This window comes from Conger conger, chromosome 6 (assembly GCF_963514075.1).
Source record: "Conger conger chromosome 6, fConCon1.1, whole genome shotgun sequence".
Lineage (NCBI taxonomy): Eukaryota > Metazoa > Chordata > Actinopteri > Anguilliformes > Congridae > Conger > Conger conger.
In genome coordinates this window covers 7,910,578-7,930,560 of record NC_083765.1, presented here as the reverse complement: position 1 = coordinate 7,930,560, position 19,983 = coordinate 7,910,578, and the positions used below count along the sequence as shown (strand labels likewise).

At 47.5% G+C, this 19,983-nt stretch overlaps 1 protein-coding gene across 1 annotated transcript; it reads left to right on the top strand.

Moving 5' to 3' along the window:
• The first annotated feature begins 4,724 nt into the window (after positions 1-4,724).
• Positions 4,725-19,221, top strand: smc2 (structural maintenance of chromosomes 2). Its single transcript, XM_061245606.1, has 24 exons — positions 4,725-5,103; positions 5,440-5,589; positions 5,792-5,914; positions 6,025-6,063; positions 6,333-6,443; positions 6,529-6,573; positions 7,144-7,377; positions 7,819-7,968; positions 9,083-9,316; positions 10,350-10,509; positions 10,613-10,730; positions 10,977-11,115; positions 11,409-11,528; positions 12,137-12,341; positions 12,911-13,046; positions 13,374-13,498; positions 14,263-14,456; positions 14,798-14,941; positions 15,173-15,367; positions 15,874-16,074; positions 16,362-16,478; positions 16,622-16,782; positions 17,583-17,730; positions 18,896-19,221. Exons 1-24 carry the CDS (start codon positions 4,936-4,938, stop codon positions 19,082-19,084), a joined length of 3,606 nt encoding a protein of 1,201 aa, XP_061101590.1. The 5' UTR covers positions 4,725-4,935; the 3' UTR covers positions 19,085-19,221.
• The last annotated feature ends 762 nt before the right edge of the window (positions 19,222-19,983 follow it).

Here is a 19,983-nt window from a genome sequence, read left to right as displayed (position 1 = left end):
TTGGACTGCTGTCTATCGACCGGTATTTGTTTTTCGACCTTCTGTCTTTGAATTCTGTTTTTGTCTGCTCGGCCCACTTGTCATCGACCCTTCTCCTGTGACCACGACTTAGATTTGGATTATCCTTGTTACATCTGTTTGCTGGAGTATTGACCGTTTGCCTGGACGCTTGATAACAAACTGCCTATTCCCTGCTATTCCCATTTGCTGTCTATTGAACCCCGCCTGTCTGACCTGCCTTTATTACAATACAGACTTTGAACGAAAAGCTACACCATGGTCTCGCTACTGGGTCTGGTGTTCCACATTCCTGATAGAGCAGGCATGACACTGTCTGTGCATGACATGACTGATGCATTTTGAAGGGCCTGAAATGACAATTCATTCCAAATTGAGGGAGAGAAAAACTGAATTTTAAAGGAAAATATAAGCAGCGCTTTGGGAAAAGCAATTAGGCAAAACTATCATAAATAATTAATTTGCAAGATGTTTTGCATGCATGCACATTATGAATAGAATCTCGTTTTTGTTTTGCTTTGTTTACAGCTGTCAAATGGTAGACCTACACCAAAGCAGTAGCCAGATGTTTTTCTTTCTTAAGTCAGCTATTGTGATAACTGTGTCCATAAATAACGTGTTAATAATACTTGTGCATAACGCCGTCAAACAACGCAATACAGCCAGAAACAGAAAAAATAAAAAATAAAAACCTGTTCCTTCCTTGCTAAATTCGCACCTAAACCTGTGGCTCTGAACATGTCACGCTTTTGATTTCACAGCATTCTTTGTTTTCCCATTGGACGGCACGAATGAACAGTCAACGCACTAAAAATAAACTACGTCGTTAACAGTTCTGCGGCTTCAGTCCTATAGCCTTTAAATTAATGATTTGTGTGGTTAAGCAGACTTTTTTTGTAGAAGTCTGGTATTAAATGTTTCTCCAGTGGTGTGATAAAAGAGATGCCGTCTCTGAACCTGATGAAAATTAAATGTGCAGGATGAATCATTGCTATTGCAATTTAGACAGTCGCTCGGAGCTACCGCGTTATTTATTACTCCTCCGCGCGTGCTGTTAGTTCAATTTAATTTCATCGAGTAAAAAGGGGGAGGCGGAGCGGAGGTGAGCAGTTGAAGAAAAATGACCAACGGCGCCGCGAATACGCTTCAGGAACATTTATACCGCAACTCCTCTCGCCCTAAATATGCAGCTGTTTTGCGATCATGGCTGGAAAAAAAGTTGATTCAAACATCTTTCGTCTTGTATTTGATGCTAGCTGGCATTCATCACGCAGGAACCCCAGCATCAGCGGATAGGCGAAATAAATAAATAAATTGCACGGAGTGCTGATCTCATGACACAAAAGAGCGACGTCTGGAATACCGCAGGATGAAATATGAATCGCATTGACAGCATCCGAATAAAACAGATCGAGGGAGTGAATACCTGTGCAAACATACTTTATCTGTTGCAAATTAACATAATAATAGTATTGTTCTTCCTGTCTGAGCTATGTTGACTGATAGGCCTTGTATGCTAAACAAAACTTTTCTCAGTTGCATTATTGACTGATAGTGTGCTGATTTGCCGTTTCCTTATGACTAGTCATGAAGGGCTGTTCCAAAAAAGCATACCATTCAGGACAGCACCATAAGCATTATTACCCAACAGAACAAAATAATAACTAGACCCAAGATACTCATCTCCATAGTCTAAGACTGACAGGAGTATGTCTCTCTTCATGAATATTCAAACATTACAACACAGACGCTGGAAACCAGAGGTGGAAGATCCACACTCAGAATATAAAGGTTCAGTCCAGTATACTCGCTTCCATACATTTCCAAAGTATGGAGGACGGGTGTAGGAAACGAGGATGTATTTTTTAGAGTATTGAGACACACCCCAGTAGGTAGAACTCATGGAATCAGCTGAGCTGAGTTCATGGGTGGAAGAAACACGTGGCAGGACTTTTACTTTCTGACCCCTGGACTCTCCACCTCTGCAGGAGGCTGACCAACCAAAACCTCCATTAGTGAGGGAGTGGTGAGGACGGCAGCAATGTAGTTTGGCAGCTGTCAATCACCTGTTTATCAGCCTCTGACCTCACTAGCAGCCACCTGTGCATGGACACAGGGATGAAAGAGGTGTTACTGAAATGCACGGGAGCTCTGGGTAGAAACGGTCACTGTAGCTGCAGTCCCTCGAGGGCTCAAACAGCGGACGGTGAAGGATCGCTCTCGTCCTGTGTTCCATGCTTGGGTAATCTTAGAGGTCACTGCGCATCTAGGTCATTCCCCGTGTAGGTGCTGTACGTAATTGCGACGGATGGACCTGAGTGCGGATTTCAAAGGTTGCTGCGGTTCCAGAGGTGGACTTTTTTATTTGATTAGCATTGAGTGCCGGCTAATCGAGTGATGGGACCCTGGCCACTCTTCCTAAATGAAGGGCCAGGAAATAAAAGTATGTTCCCGTTTTACCATGAAATTGCTCTCATCCCCAGAACCTGTTTAAGAGACCACTCCTGGGCACTTGTGTGTGCGGGGGGGGGGGGCACTCAGACTGACTGTACTTAACCCTTTAAGGTATGAGGTCACAAATATGTGATTAGAGTGTTCTTAACTGAACATTCTAATGCTGATGTAACAATCATTGCTGATAATAGAAAGCAGTGGAGTTCTGCTCTTCTAAGGCAGTGGTGTCAATCTCTGCAGTGTCTGCTGGTTTCTGGTGTGTTTCAGAATGAGAGATGCATTTCAAAGTCTTTAATTGACTACTGATTGAAAGGAAACCAGCAGACACTGTGGCCCTCCAAGACTGGATTTTGACACCCCTGTTCTAAGGGTTAAGGGTGCGGTTTTTCATGTGCACTGCATTGCTTCCTTGGCCCCCTAAAGCTGGAGTTATCAGACACACAAAAGAGGACCTTGTTTTCTCTGCCTCAGAAGTATGAAACTGAAGCTGGAGGAGCTGCCCCTTTCATATGCCCTGCAAATTTAATTGTGTAACTGCTTCAGGGTATTCAATTATGCATACATTGCCGCACTGCAAGTCATGCAAAAAACATATTAAATTATATTCTAATTATTGTGTGCATACAACCTTTATCCTTGTAAAATCTGAAGCACCTATTACAGCAGTCGTTACATGTGCTGTAGTACTGTTGTACACATTGGCCAATAAATAATAATTATAAGGCCACATGTTTATCTGGGAAGAGATGCCCTGTTTTTTTATGGTACCCATGATAATATCCAGGCCATTTTAGCTCCTGCTGAGATCCTCACTTCCTGCACAATATTGTTCCTTTCTGAAGCGTAAACAGTCTCGGTCCTCCATATATCCTCAAAGAACACCCAGCATGTCTTGTGTAAATCACGGTGTAAAAATAGGCCGTGCTAATAAGATACACCCACCTGAGCTCACAGCTATGTAGAATAACTCCACACAAACATCCCACCTGGGCTGTCTCTGCTAACATGCCTTCTGTTTGTAGAGCTGATGACTACATATTTACGCAGTTGGGGAACTCTGCTAATTCACCAGCTGTGCCCATTGATGTTTCAGTACATATATCCTCAAGTGCATCTGAGATTTCTCAGAAGTGATTCCACTGATCACTGCTGTTCTGGGACGATAATATAACACTGACGATGTATTAGAGTGTGCTAACTATCCAGACAGCACATTTGCTTTATACCACTCCTTTCCTTATTCAAATAAGACACTTAGACTCAGGCAAGATAATGGGGGTATACACACACAAGAGACTCTGCAATTCTCTCCAATAGGACAATAGTTAGTATATGATGTAATTCCACATTAGATTGCAGAATTACTTATGAATTTATTCATTTAAAATAACTTGGTAATGATTTAGATGTACACTTAAAAAACCAAGACTGACAATATTCCTTTGGATGTTTAAGAAAAAAAAGCTACATCTATAGGGCCTCGGCGAACTGTTTGGACAGGGCTGTGTGCGTTGCTATAATGAAATGTATTTCACATACATATTGCTGTGATAAATGTGACAAAAACCAGTGGCCATTGAAGTACTGCTGCATGCAATACCATTTCCATTGCCTAGGGCAGAATTTAAACTGCAGCGTTATTGTTGGTACAAAACTCCATACTTTAATATTAAGCTCGAAATGAAAGTATATAAATAAATGCATATAAAACAAAATTAACAAGCATATATCATATATGTCAAATGGCTAAAGTAAGGCGCAAAGCTTGCATTTACCCCAACTGTTTCACTGCACCCTCGTCCCACAAGGAATAACGACATGGTTATAGCGCCACTAAGTGGTTTGAATGGGAAATCGTTGAAAATTAAATGTGCCTGCATGCTTTGTCACCACTTTAAATGTGAAGTCCCCCAGTGAGTTTCATCCAATAGGAAATATGCACAAAAATAACAACTGAAGCACATCCTGCCTCCCCGTTTAAGAAATAGTTTTATATGCTTTCTTTCTGAGCCCCTGCGCTCCGTCAGACGTTAGAACCCCCCCCCCCCAATCGACATGGGTTTGGATTTACTGTCAGAAAATAAACGAGTACAGAATAACATAATTACTTATATAACCACTCCGCACACGGTTGTACAGTGAAGCGCGAATCTAGCGACTTTCCTTTTTTGTATGTGCGTAATAAGAAAGCGACTCAAAACAAATCTAATGGACCAATCGTGGTCTTTCATTCCAGTGTCGTCACTATCGCATTGAGGGCGCGTATGTGACATAGTGACCAAGTGAAACGGTCGTCTGGCGCCAAAAATTTAAGTTCAAAAACAGAGACGGGAAGTTGCATTCTGAGATACGTTACATTCTTCTTAGTCGGATAGCTAAGAAGGATTATTACCGCGATTGACTTGCTTTGTATTTATTTTTTTAACTTTGTTTTTAGCCGCTGGGCTGAGGGTTGACGCTACGATGCATATCAAATCTATTATCATAGAGGGATTCAAATCGTACGCCCAGAGGACAGAAATCAATGGGTTTGATCCTCTGTTCAATGCAATTACTGGACTGAATGGCAGTGGGAAATCAAATATCCTTGATTCCATCTGTTTTCTGCTCGGAATCTCCAATCTGTCACAGGTAAGATGACAGGGTCTGCTAACTTGTGCGTAAAAATGAACAAGGTTAAATTAGCTAGTTAGCTTTTGAAAAGTGCCTGTGCTCAATAGCACGCCGATTCAGTCAGCAAACAGTTAACTAACGTTTAGCTAATGTCAGAGATCTTGTTTTCGTTGATTTTAGTATGATTTTACATACCACTGCTGTTACAAAGTTGCGTTAAATGAAGTTTGATTAACAATTTGATTAACGTTAACTGACTAAGTAGCTCGCGAGAAGATCGTAACCAACCAACCAACCAACCAGCCAGCCAGCAATCGGCTGCTAACGAGTCAAATCCTTATTCTGCAATATTAGGTGCGGGCGTCAAATCTTCAGGATTTGGTATACAAAAATGGTCAAGCTGGAATCACGAAAGCTACCGTTTCAATTACATTCGACAACTCTGACAAGAAGCAGAGCCCTCTTGGATTTGAAACCCATGATGAAATCACCGTTACCAGACAGGTAAGTTACGTTGAAAGGTATTTGTGCAACGCTGATGGCTAGCTAACATTCGTACGCACCTAACGTTAGCTGGCTAGCTAAGTTAGTGAATAGAAATCAGGATGTGACTTGTAATGTGACATGTAACTTGGACACACATACCCTAGTTAAGTGGCATGCCTGTTATAATAAATAATCGTGTTCCCTTTTTTGAACCCCAAAGGTAGTTATAGGTGGAAAGAACAGATATTTGATTAACGGCATGAACGCCAACAACACTCGCGTGCAGGACCTCTTCTGCTCTGTTGGGCTGAACGTAAACAATCCCCACTTCCTCATCATGCAGGTAAGCACTGTGGTGTCTTGTACCGCAACGTGAGCATGCAACAGAACATTTGTGCTAAACATTTTTTTGGGCACAATTAATTCTAAAACTGTAAAACTGTTTTGCCCCAGGGGAGAATTACCAAAGTCCTAAACATGAAACCACCTGAGGTAAGATTGACTTTTGTCAATGCAATATTTTCTGTTATGCTGCCAATATAGGAGTGCTGAATACATAATATATCTTTTGACTGGTGCCTTTTATCTTAGCATTGTGTAATTAGTGTGTTGTCTACTGGAACCTTTTACTCCTGTTTTAGTGTCCTCTTGAGTCACCCTGGAGAAAGTGAACCTACCTAAGGACTAATAATAATAGCAGTACGCTTTCTTTTAGAATGACAAATAATAATATTAATATAAATATGCGTTCTGTTCATTAGATCTTGGCCATGATCGAGGAGGCTGCTGGCACCAGGATGTACGAGTGTAAAAAAATCAGCGCTCAGAAGACTATCGAGAAGAAGGAAGCCAAACTAAAAGAGATCCAGACTGTAAGTAACCATTAGCCACAGCTGTGGATCCTCCATTCGGAACCACGGCCAAATTTGACCGAGCTTTCTCCTCGCTTATCCTTAGGTTCTTGAAGAGGAAATCACTCCCACTCTACAGAAGCTGAAGGAGGTGGGTTTGATTTATTCTGTATCCTGCCATGGGACGCTTTTCAGCAATATCTCATTTCAAGCAATTGTCTATGAATTGCAGTGTTTCTGTCAAGCTGTTTGTTTCGTTGTACGTCGCTCTGGATAAGAGCGTCTGCTAAATGCCTTGTAATGTAATTATGGCAGGTGTTCATGCTTGCAGGGTGTGGATGATATGAACATTTAAAAAAGAGCTTGTTTTGTGCAATGACTGGGGTGGCCTTTAGCATAGTGGTAAAGGTAAATGACTGGGACACGCAAGGTCGGTGGTTCTAATCCCGTTGTAGCCACAATAAGCCGTTGGGCCCTTGAACAAGGCCCTTAACCCTGCATTGCTCCAGGGGAGGATTGTCTCCTGCTTAGTCTAATCAACTGTACGTCGCTCTGGATAAGAGCGTCTGCCAAATGCCATTAATGTATGTATGTAATGTAATGTAATGTACTGTGGTACTTTTGTGGTCCAAATGTGCAAGGGAAAATGGTTCACGGGTCAGGGGCCTGTACTGGGCCGCATGCGGGTCTGGAGTGTTGAGCCTTTGGCCTGCTCTCACAGGAGCGGTCCTCCTACCTGGAGTACCAGAAGCTGATGCGGGAGATCGAGCACCTGAGCCGGCTGTACGTGGCGTACCTGTTCGTGTGCGCCGAGGAGACCAAGGTCAAGTCCGCCGAGGACCTGCAGGTGATGCAGGACAGCATCGCCGCGCTGCAGGGCAGCATGGCGGAGAACGAGCGCAAGGTCCAGGAGCTCTCGCTGGAGATCCAGCAGCTGGAGAGGAAGAGGGACAAGGTAACCCGCCCCCAAACCCCCCCCCGCCCCGCTCTGGCCGTGCCGTCCAGGGTCCCGGCCACTCCTTCACATGCCCTGATGACGGGCTGCTGATTATGGGGTGATTGGGTGGACAATCCAGATTAATAAACTACCCCCGCTGTGATTTTTTTTTTTTACAATTTCTTTTTGCAAGTTGGCACAATTCTTCAGGCAGGAGGTGAGCTTATTTGGTGAACTCAGCTGGCTGAGGTCATGGATGGAAGAAACGCATGACAGAACACATACTTTGCACATTTGGGGATAATCCACACCTTTGGCATAGGGGTGCCTCCTGATGCTTGAAAAAAATGCATCTGGAATGCAGGAGGAACGGAGGATGAATTGTATTGGGACGCACTCCCAATGGCCTTGCTACAGGGCATGTGGCCTGTGACCTCATGGCTTGTGTTTTTACTGCAGGACGTGGGTGGAGTCCTGAAGTCCCTGGAGGATGCTCTTTCGGAGGTGCAGAGGGTGGACGCCAAGGCCCAGAGCGCCCTGGACCTGAAGAAGCAGAACCTGAACGAGGAGACCAAGAAGCGCAAAGAGCTCGTCAAGAGCATGGAGGAGGTGAGGCTGCGGCTGGTGGGATGGGTGTGGGGCGCTGGAGAGGACGACGGCTGGCTGTGTTCTGCAGCTCGACATCCAGTAGAAAAGTGATGGGTGATGCTGCCTTTTCCTTTGGTTCATCGTTTCTCATTTTATTCATGTGGGGCAATTCTCTTACAACTCACATTTTTCACATGGGTGGTAGTCGACTAATCATTAAAATTGTCCCAGGGTTGCTTTAAAGGTACAATAGGTAATTTCGGACTTCTAACGGTCAAGAGAGGAATTGCAGCAAGTAATACACTCAAACCACAACACTGTTTATCCCACCCCTTCTCTGAACGCGCTCACATTGAAATGCCATTGGTTGTGGCAATTAGAACCAATTCTTAACCGATGAGCTTGAATTGTTGTGCAGTTATACAATGTTTTGGTGCAGTGTGCAGGCCGGTTAACTGCATATATTGAGACCTGAATTTAAGGACTATAAACACAGGCAGAGGGCGAGTCGACATGTCAGTGAGCCTTTTACAATGGTAGGAAGGGATTTACAATGGTCTTGTGACAATGTTCTAACACAAATGACCTATTGTACCTTTTAACTGCTTATTGGTGGTCAATTACATTACATTACATTAATGGCATTTGGCACACGCTCTTATCCAGAGCGACCTACAACAAAGTGCATACCCATAACCAGGGATAAGTGCACTGAAAGACCCTAGAGGGGAAGTACAATTTCAACTGCTACCTGTACAACAAAGATAAGGGCCAGGGCCTATCAGAATTTTTTTTATAAACAAACAAAATAAACGAACAAACAACAAAGCATAAGTGACCAAACTTAACCAAACACTGCTTACCTAGCCAACTAAAAATACCGATACACAAAGTAAATCACAGAAAGACAACAATTAAGGTTCACAGGGAGGTAGGGAGGGACGGGGAGAGGTGCTGCTTGATGAGGTGCGTCTTCAGTTTGCGCTTGAAGGTGGGGAGAGATTCTACAGTTCTGACCTCAACGGGGAGTTCGTTCCACCACCGTGGAGCCAGAACAGACAGTAGTCGTGGGAAGGGGAAGTCAGTGGGGGAAGGGGGGCACTGCGGTGTTTAACTCTGCTCCGCTGACGCCCAGGATAAGAAAGTGATGGCCGCGAAGGAAAAGGAGGTGGCCAAGATGGCGGAGAAGCTGAGCAGCATTCAGGAGGAGGGGCGGAAGGACACGGAGGCCCTGGCCACCGCCCAGCAGCACTTCAACGCCGTGTCCGCCGGCCTGTCCACCAACGAGGACGGAGAGGACGCCACGCTGGCCGGGCAGATGATGGCCTGCAAGAACGACATGAGCAAGGCCGACACCGAGGCCAAGCAGGTGAGCATCAAGAACGACACGAGCACCTAGAACGACACGAGCACCTAGAACGACACGAGCACCTAGAACGACACGAGCACCTAGAACGACACGAGCACCTAGAACGACACGAGCACCAAGAACGACACGAGCACCTAGAACGACACGAGCACCTAGAACGACACGAGCACCTAGAACGACACGAGCACCTAGAACGACACGAGCACCTAGAACGACACGAGCACCAAGAACGACACGAGCACCTAGAACGACACGAGCACCTAGAACGACACGAGCACCTAGGACGACACAAGCACCTAGGACGACACAAGCACCTAGAACGACACGAGCACCTAGGACGACACGAGCACCTAGAACGACACGAGCACCAAGAACGACACGAGCACCAAGAACGACACGAGCACCAAGAACGACACGAGCACCAAGAACGACACGAGCACCAAGAACGACACGAGCACCTAGAACGACACGAGCACCTAGAACGACACGAGCACCTAGAACGACACGAGCAAGGCCGACACCCAGGCCAAGCAGGTGAGCACGGCGGTGCGATCGAGGAAACGGCGGTGTTGGAGGCTCAGTAGCCTCCCTTGTGACATGTTATACAGTACTTTGTTGGTAAATGTTTGTTTGTGTATTTGTTAGTCATTTGTAAATAGACCACTGTGAACATACGCACTTAAAAGAAAAAAAGAAAAGGAGGGAAAAAGGAAAATAAACGCCGTGTTGGACATGGCTCTTGAGATTTTAGGCTCTGTCTCCCTCACTCCTACACCACCCTCGGGCATCTTACCACAGGGAGGTTTCTGTTTCCGGAAGAAAATTGGAAGTATTCCTATAATTACGTCTGTTCATTTCTGGTATGCGACGACAAAGGGCGTCTGGTTTATGATGACCCCCCCCCTCCCCCCTCAATAACTCCCTCCCTGAAAACGTATCTGGGCAACTTGCCCTGGGGTTTGCTGATTTGCATGACCTACATGAGAGCATTTGAGTTTTCATTTTTGTTTGTGTTTTTGTTTGTTTGTTTAAGGCTCAAATGAAGCTGAAGCACGCGCAGGAGGAGCTGAAGACCAAGCAGGCCGAGGTGAAGAAGATGGACGGTGGCTACAAGAAGGTCCAGGACGCCCTGGAGGGCGTGAAGAAGAGCCAGGACAAGCTGGAGGCAGAGATGAAGAAACTGAACTACGAAGGTGGGGAGTCCCTTCAGCACGCGTCGGTGAATCTGCTGAATCTACTGAATCTGCTGAATCTGCTGTGCTTCTTCTGGTTCTGACATGCTGTTCTTCATCCCAGATGGGAAGGAGGAGGGGCTGATCGAGAAGAGACGGACACTGTCGCGCGAGGTGGCCCAGCTGAGGGATACCTACGAGTCTCTGATGGCCAAGTTCCCCAATCTGAGATTCGAATACGTGTAAATGTCCACTGAATTATTCCCTGCCCCCACCTCACACTTCTCCTGCCTTTCGAAAATAGTTTTAACAACTTTTCATTTTTATTGCGAATACAATTCTTGTTTACGAAGCGCAAACCCGACTCCTACACAGACCTGTGTAGAACAAGGCCTTCCTTGGTATTTGGTTTTGCATTTTAACACCACTGTATGCAGAAGGTCTTTGGTGTCCCGACCCAATGTGCCCCTTGTGATCCTCTCTTCCAGAGACCCGGAGAAGAACTGGGACGGGACCAGAGTGAAGGGCCTGGTGGCCAACCTGATCTCTGTGAGCGACGTGTCTAACGCCACGGCGCTGGAGGTGGTGGCCGGGGGCCGGCTCTACAACGTGGTGGTGGACACAGAGGTGAATTCTTTCACTCAAACCCGAGACATTTTGGGAAGGCGCATTATCTTTCCCTGTTGATCAGTCAGGAGTAACGATTAAGTGGTGAACTCCATCAGTAGGGGAGATGGATTCTTTCCGGTGCTTTCAGAATTGACTTTTCTTTTTTTTCTTTTTTCTTCTCCATAAAGGAAGTGGTAGCTTTTTAAAATATCTTTTTTCTTTTCTTTTTCTATTATTTTCTTTTTTTGTATGTAGTTCTATGAGAATTTCTAGTGTGTTAACTGTTCCCCCCCCCCCCATACCACACCTAGGTAACAGGTAAAAAGATCTTGGAGAAGGGAGAACTGAAACGCAGATACACCATGATTCCCTTGAACAAAATTTCAGCGAGAACCTTGAATGACAACGTTGTGAAGGCTGCAAAAAACCTGGTAAGGATTTCTATTGAGACCATTAAGTCCAATGTATACCCAGGTGATATTATTGGCAATTGTATCACTGAAAAAAGAAAAAAAAAAAGCCTGAGAATGCAACAATCTTCAATAATAATAATAAAAAGAAACTGAACTGTATGAGGCGGCACGGATGGTGCAGTGGGTAGCACTGCCGCCTCACAGCAAGGAGGTCCTGGCTTTGAATCCCCGTCGGCCGGGGCGCCTCTGTGCGGAGTTTGCATGTTCTCCCCGTGTTCGTGTGGGTTTCCTCCGGGTACTCCGGTTTCCTCCCACAGTCCAAAGACATGCAGGTTAGGCTGATTGGAGAGTCTAAATTGCCTGAGGGTATGAGTGTGTGAGTGAATGGTGTGTGTGCCCTGCAATGGACTGTCGACCTGTCCAGGGTGTATTCCTGCCTTTCACCCCAATGTATGCTGGGATAGGCTCCAGCCCCCCTGCGACCCTGTTCAGGATAAGCGGGTTCCGATAATGGATGGATGTATGAAAATTAATCCTGTGAAATTGCATCTTTCTGTATAAAATCACGGTGGCTGGTAGGCCGGTCTCTGGGTCCTCTTCAGCGCTGGTGTTTTAATGTGTTTCAGGTTGGGCCTGATAACGTGCACTCCGCCCTGTCTCTGGTGGGGTACGAGTCGGAGGTCCAGAAAGCCATGGAGTATGTGTTCGGGACCACGCTGGTCAGCGACACCCTGGACAACGCCAAGAAAGTGGCCTTCGACAAGCGGGTCATGACCAAAACCGTCACCCTGGGGGGGGATGTGTTTGACCCCCAGGGGACCCTCAGCGGAGGTGAGGCGACTTTACACACAGCCTTGTGAGGACACGCGTGCTGTTTACAAAGTCAGCCCTTTCATGGCTGCTGTGTATAAACAAGATATCCGCTGCATACTGCGGTTATTTTCATACTGAGTAGTTATTTCTTAATGAGAATGAGCCTGGATGTCATAAGGTAAATCTGGTTGTCTCGTGGAGGCTGTTTTTGTTCAACCAACCCATACAAATCAGTCCTATCAGATGCATCTCATTGAGTAGAATCAATCCTGTTGCTCCAATGTCCCCTCGTGCAGACATTGGTGTCCGTTCAGAAACCGATCATTTTAACAGTGTTGACGCGTCTGCTTGGGTCTGCATTTGAGTGGCCGGGTGTCCCAGTGTCTCAGGGCTATGGGGATGACTGGGTGTCTCAGGCCTACGGGGCTGACTGGGTGTCCCAGGCCTACGGGGCTGACTGGGTGTCCCAGTGTCTCAGGCCTACGGGGCTGACTGGGTGTCTCAGTGTCTCAGGCCTGCGGGGCTGACTGGGTGTCTCAGTGTCTCAGGCCTGCAGGGCTGACTGGGGCCTGTCCTGCGTTTCCCAGGGGCCCGGGCGCAAAGCGCCTCCGTGCTGTCCAAACTCCAGGAGCTGAAGGACGTCAAGGACCAGCTGGGGGCGAAGGAGACGGAGCTGCGCTCTGTAGAGAAGGCCTTGAGCGGCCTTAAAGGGACGGCTGAGAAGTGAGTGCTTCCTGACCCGCTGTGCCTCACACACAGGCAGCGCACGTGCGTCCCTGCCTTTAAATTAACCCTGTGTCACCTCCACAGTTTTACAAGGTGCTGATTTCTGTTTTTAAAGTGATCAAATTATTATTAAGATTCTGTTGCTTTTGTGCCTTGTTCTGCCGAAGTGATTTACCCAAAATCCTGAAATCATTGTGATTTGTGAATGCATTTTAAATGTTAAGTGAAACTATTAGTCGGGTGAGAATCGGTGTCTGCCATGTTATTCTATTGAGACTGTAAAATGTGTCGAAGTGTTCAGGGCTGCCCTATTGGTCATTACAGGTACAGGCAGCTGAAGCAGCAGTTGGACATTAAGTGTGAGGAGGCGGAGCTTCTTCAGGTCAAACTCCAGCAGAGCTCCTATCACAAACAGGAGGAGGAGCTACAGATCCTTCGCAAGACCATTGGTAACTGCACACAGACATGTTACCTAGAACTGATCGCTACACTATATAAGGGCTCCTGCCAAGAACTAATACTGAGGGAATGTGTCTGAATCAGGGCTGCCCAACCCTGTTTTTTGGAGATTTAATGTCCTGTAGGTTTTTACTCCAACTCTATCAAAGCACTCCACATTCATTACATTACATTACAGGTAAATGGTTGGCATTTATATAGCGCCTTTATCCAAAGCTCTGTACAATTGATGCTTCTCATTCACCCATTCATACACACACTCACACACCAATGGCGATTGGCTGCCATGCAAGGCGCCGACCAGGAGCATTTGGGGGTTAGGTGTCTTGCTCAGGGACACTTCGACACAGCCCGGGCGGGGATCGAACCGGCAACCCTCCGACTGCCAGACAACTGCTCTTACTGCCTGAGCCATGTCGCCCCACATTGAAATTTGACAGACGCTCTTATCCAGAGCGACGTACAGTTGATTAGACTAAGCAGGAGACAATCCTCCCCTGGAGCAATGCAGGGTTAAGGGCCTTGCTCGAGGGCCCATCGGCTGTGTGGATCTTATTGTGGCTACCCCGGGATTAGAACCACCGACCTTGCGGGTCCCAGTCCTTTACCTTAACCACTACGCTACAGGCCACATTCACCAGTCAGAGCTCTCAATGAGAATCGGCCTGAGTGTCAGTTGGAAATGTCTGAAGGCGGGGAGTGTGGCGGCGTTTTAGTGCTACTCTGAGCTAACGTACGGTCTCGGGGGGCGCAGAGGAGAGCGAGGAGACTCTGAAGACGACAAAGGAGGTGCAGAAGAAGGCGGAGGAGAAGTTCAAGGTGCTGGAGAACAAGATGAAGAACGCGGAGGCGGAGCGAGAGAAGGAGCTGAAGGCGGCGCAGCAGAAACTCGACGCGGCCAAGAAGAAAGCCGACGCCTTCAACAAGAAACTGAAGGAGAAGCAACAGGTGTGTGTGTGCGCATAAATCACGCTGCCGTGCATAAATGTGAATTTGAATAAGCTCTTCTTTTCCCAGAAGATGTGCTTAAATTTGTTTTACAATGCACCTTACTGTGCAGATGGTTGTAGTTTTGGTCTCATGGTGATGGTTCTCTAAACAAGCCACTCCAGGGGGTGTATTGTGAAGCAGGATTATGCAGTTTGCAGAGTAAAGCCTGAAAATGCCCTTTGCCGCAGTCCTTGTTCCAGATTTGGGAAGGGTTGTTCTTATCCAGCTAACACTGTAGCCCTGCTTTGCGCTGTGGGCCCTGGTCTCTGAGCTGGCGCTGGTCTCTCTCTCCCCTGCAGGAGGCAGACGCCCTGGCCTTGGAGCTGCAGGAGCTCCAGAGGGAGCAGGCCGGCTATCAGCAGCAGATGGAGGCCGTGGACCAGGCCATAACGGCCCTGAGAGAGCACATCGACAACATGGCAACCGACGTGTCCAGCAGCAAGGTCAGTCCTGCCGGCCTGTCTCTCACTCGTACACACACGCACACTGCATTGTGCTGAGTCATGGTTCAATAGGCTTACAGACAAGTGGATATCGGGCTAGCGCGGCTAACGTTGTTTCCGCATCATGAAAAGCCAAACCGGATTGAATCTGAATTGTGTTTTTGTGTTGGGACGGTGTCATTTGGGAGGGGTGTAGCAGTGACTCCCCCTCATGCCTCCTGTGACTCGCAGGAGGCGGTGAAGAAGGCCCAGGAGGAGCTGTCCCAGCAGAAGGAGGTGATCATGGCGCAGGATCGGGAGATCAAGGGGAAGACGGCGGAAGTGAACGCTCTGCGCGAGAAGAACAACGAGGCGCAGCTGCGCATCAAGGAGCTGGAGCACAACATCAGCAAGCACCGGAAGGACAGCGCGGACGCCGCCGCGCGGGTACCTCACGCTAACCGCGCGCTAACGTTTAACTAACTAACTCCTGTGAGAGGCGGCTGTGCTAATTCACTGTCAGCAGCTGCGCTAACTGCTGTGCTAACGGTGAATTCACTGCTAGCATCTGTGCTAACTGCTCTGCTAGTGGTGAATTCACTGTTGGCGTTTGTGCTAACTGCTCTGCTAGTGGTGAATTCACTGTTAGCGTCTGTGCTAACTGCTCTGCTAATGGTGAATTCACTGTTAGCAGCTGCGCTAACTGCAGTGCTAATGGTGAATTCACTGTTAGCATCTGTGCTAACTGCTCTGCTAATGGTGAATTCACTGTTAGCGTCTGTGCTAGCTGCAGTGCTAATGGGGAATTCACTGTTCGCTTCTGTGCTAACTGCTGTGCTAACGGTGAATTCACTGTTAGCAGGGGCACTAAACACTGCACCGATTGAGGGATTCACTGTTAACGGCTGCACCGGTTTGACTGTTCGGCTGTCGCTCTCTGTCGCACTGTGCAGGTCTCCAGGATGCTGGCGGAGAACGACTGGATCGCCCCGGAGAGGCACCTGTTCGGCCAGCCCAACACGGCCTACGACTTCAAGGCCAACAACCCCAAGGAGGCGGGGCAGCGGCTGAAGAAGCTGGAGGAAGCCAAGGGGAAGCTGGAGCGCAACGTCAACATGAGGGCCATGAACATGCTGAGCCAGGCCGAGGAGAAGGTCTGTCCCGCGATGGGTTTTCCAGTGTAGCCAGAATACAGTCACTGCTACTGTCTTTATTACATGGGGTGGGATTGTCACGAGGGTTAAGGGGACATGATGGTTCAAATTGCGGGTGTAATGTAAATGGTGGAGCTGGAAAGTCCAGGGGTCAGAAAGTAAAAGTTGTGCCTTGTGTTCCACCCATGAACCCACCCATGCATTATACCTCCTGCCTGAAGAATTGTGCTGATTAGCAAAGCCTGGTGACTGGAACAAAACACACCTTCTGCTCGCTCTACTCTCAGTACAATGACTTGATGAAGAAGAAGAGAATTGTGGAGGCTGACAAGTCCAAGATCCTGAAGACAATCGAGGAGCTCGACCAGAAGAAGAACGAGGCCCTGAACATCGCCTGGCAGAAGGTAACGCCAGCAAGCCTCCAAACCAGGCTGTGGGGAACGTGTATATATATACACACACAGTCCAACCAGGCTGTTGTCCTGGACCTTTATCCGTTAATGGCGGTTTGATTTCTGTATGTGTCTGTGCACACGCGTGTGTCCAGGTGAACAAAGACTTCGGCTCCATCTTCTCCACCCTCTTGCCGGGAGCGGACGCTCGCCTGGCGCCCCCCGAAGGCCGCGGGGTCCTGGACGGTCTGGAGTTCAAGGTCGCCCTGGGCAACACCTGGAAAGAGAACCTCACAGAGCTGAGCGGAGGTCAAAGGTCAGTCCCTGCCCCGAGGAAAGCTACCTGTGCGGTGATGGACCCGGCCGCAGAGCCGGGTGACTGGGGTGTGGGTGTATAGAGCTACGGCGCCTCACAGGGCGTGTGGAGTGTTTGGGTGTGTGGAGTGTTTGGGTGTGTGGAGTGTTTGGGCGTGTGGAGTGTTTGGGCGTGTGGGGTGTTTGGGCGTGTGGGGCGTTTGGGCGTTTGGGCGTGTGGGGCGTTTGGGCGTGTGGGGCGTTTGGGCGTGTGTGGCGTTTGGGCGTGTGGAGCGTTTGGGCGTGTGTAGCGTGTGTGGGGCGTGTGGAGTGTTTGGGCGTGTGGAGTGTTTGGGCGTGTGGAGTGTTTGGGCGTGTGGAGTGTTTGGGCGTGTGGAGTGTTTGGGCGTGTGGAGTGTTTGGGCGTGTGGAGGGTTTGGGCGTGTGGAGCGTTTGGGCGTGTGTAGCGTGTGTGGGGCGTGTGGAGCGTTTGGGCGTGTGGGGCGTTTGGGCGTGTGTGGCGTTTGGGCGTGTGTGGCGTTTGGGCGTGTGGAGCGTTTGGGCGTGTGTGGCGTTTGGGCGTGTGTGGCGTTTGGGCGTGTGGAGCGTTTGGGCGTGTGTGGCGTTTGGGCGTGTGGAGCGTTTGGGCGTGTGGAGCGTTTGGGCGTGTGTGGCGTTTGGGCGTGTGGAGCGTTTGGGCGTGTGGAGCGTGTGGAGCGTTTGGGCGTGTGGAGCGTTAGGGCGTGTGGGGAGCGTTTGGGCGTGAGGAGCGTTTGGGCGTGTGGGGAGTGTGCGTTGAGCTGACTGCTGTTCGTCCTCCAGGTCCCTGGTGGCGCTGTCCCTGATCCTGGCCATGCTGCTGTTCAAACCGGCGCCCATCTACATCCTGGACGAGGTGGACGCCGCGCTGGACCTGTCCCACACGCAGAACATCGGCCAGATGCTGCGCACACACTTCACACACTCACAGGCAAGCGCAGCCCCGCCGGGGCGTGGAGCGCGTTCTCACACACACACACACACACACACACACACACACACACACACACACACACACACACACACACACACACACACACACACACACATACACACACACACACCACATACACACACACACACACACACACACACACACATACACACATACGCACACATACACACACACCACACACATACACACACACCACACACATACACACACATACACACACATACACACACACACACACACACACCACATACACACACACCACACACATACACACACACACACACACACACACACACACACACACACGCAGACACACACACATACACACACATACACACACACACACACACACACACACTCCCACCTGCCCCTCAGCTGAAAGATGTAGGAGCACACCAGTCACACCATGCATCCCAGTCAGTGGTTGTGCCCCTGAATTATTTGTCCAGTTGGCACACATCAGTTATCAGGTGCACTTGCTCTTAAAATGGGAGCACTGTAGAGCCATGATCTGATCATGATCTGATCTGGGGTCAGTTTTCCCTTGTCCAGTACCGAAGCTCACCCATTTAGAGCTAAAATGGCCAAATTCATCCTCGATCACAGACACTCTTAATATGAGATGCAATCTGAGCACAGGCCCCAAGGCCTGCATCACACAGCAGGAGAACTGCTGAGTAAAACCCAGAATGGCTTTATTTACTTTAGTCAATACTCCAGATTTGTGAGGTTTTACTTACCAGGTTTTACTTGAGTGCTGTTATAATTGCTAATCCTGCTTCATGATACAGGCCACTGGTTTTGTACATTTATTTATTTTGGCTGCAACATCCAACATAACTTCAGCATTTCTAGATTGTTTCGTGATCTACCTGCTGTACTTTGCAGCTTTGTCTTTAATTAATAACCAGTTAATTTGAGGTTGTATCTTTGTTTTTTGATGGGCACTGCATGAGTGTTAAATGTCAGTTTTCCTGTCCTGTAATATATTAGGGTATCTATTGATTCTGACTGGTTGAATAGTCGGTCCTGTCAGGCTGCTACCCTCTACCACAAGTACTGCATTTCAGAGACATGACCATAACTGACCAATTTAGATTTGAAGATTAATTTGAATATTTCTTTCTTCTTCCCTCTCCAGTTTGTTGTGGTCTCCCTAAAGGACGGAATGTTCACGAATGCCAACGTTCTGTACAAGACCAAGTTTGTGGACGGCGTGTCTACTGTGTCCAGAACCACACAGAGCCAAAATGGTGCCAACGTTCCAAGCCATAGAGGACCAGACAAGTCCAAGTTAATGGACAAACGGCAAAAGAAATTAGTGGCTTAACATATTTTTGTCACTGATTCAATAATCTTATATTCTCTTTTTGTACTCTGTCCTGCTATGTACTGTCTTGTTTTTTCTTTGTCTTTTTCAGTGTCTGTATATCCAAAATAAAAACTTATTTTAATAGGCTAAACAAATTCTGTAGTGATTGTCATCGTTAATCAGAATGGGCACTGTACAGTAACTTAATCTCTGGCTTGGTGCAGGGATACTACTGTCATTCACAAAGTGTATTTCTTATTTTTAGGGACTAATTCCAAAACGGAAAATAAAATTGCTTTTAATAAATTACCCTGCCTTTATACCAGTTTTGAATTTTATTTGCTTACTTGAGGATAGCAATCTTTATAAGGAGGAATTTCTGTTGAGACATTGAATGTAAAAAAAGTCAATTATGAACATTGATGCGCATATAGCGGCGGTTTCCCCCTGATAATTAGAATGCGTTTTGTTTGTTTTTGTGTTTAAATAAGCCAGGGCAAAATGTTCTCACACACCGCCTTAAATTAAATCTTAAACTATTAGCCATTTCTAGACCTCATCTGGATGTGAAATTTATAGTCGGGTTAGCACAGACCAGTTGCTAACATCTCTAGAATTGTCACAACCTTTGCTTAATTTAAAGATTGAGGTTATCCAAAATATTCCCAGTTCTATTTTAACGGAAGACTAAGGCTGCAGATCTGGCTTGAAGCATGCATTCCGCTGAATCTACGTTTATGCTAATAAAAAGGAATATTTCAACTTAATTGAAGAGTCAATGTGTACGAAACGACATTTCCGTAGTCTTCATAAAGTGGTATTGCGGCGAAATTAGGCGGGCTCCCGAGCCTGTTACGTAACCAATTATTTCTGACTAGGGCTGTCTTACTAGGGCGAGTGTCTGGTTTTTTGGTTGC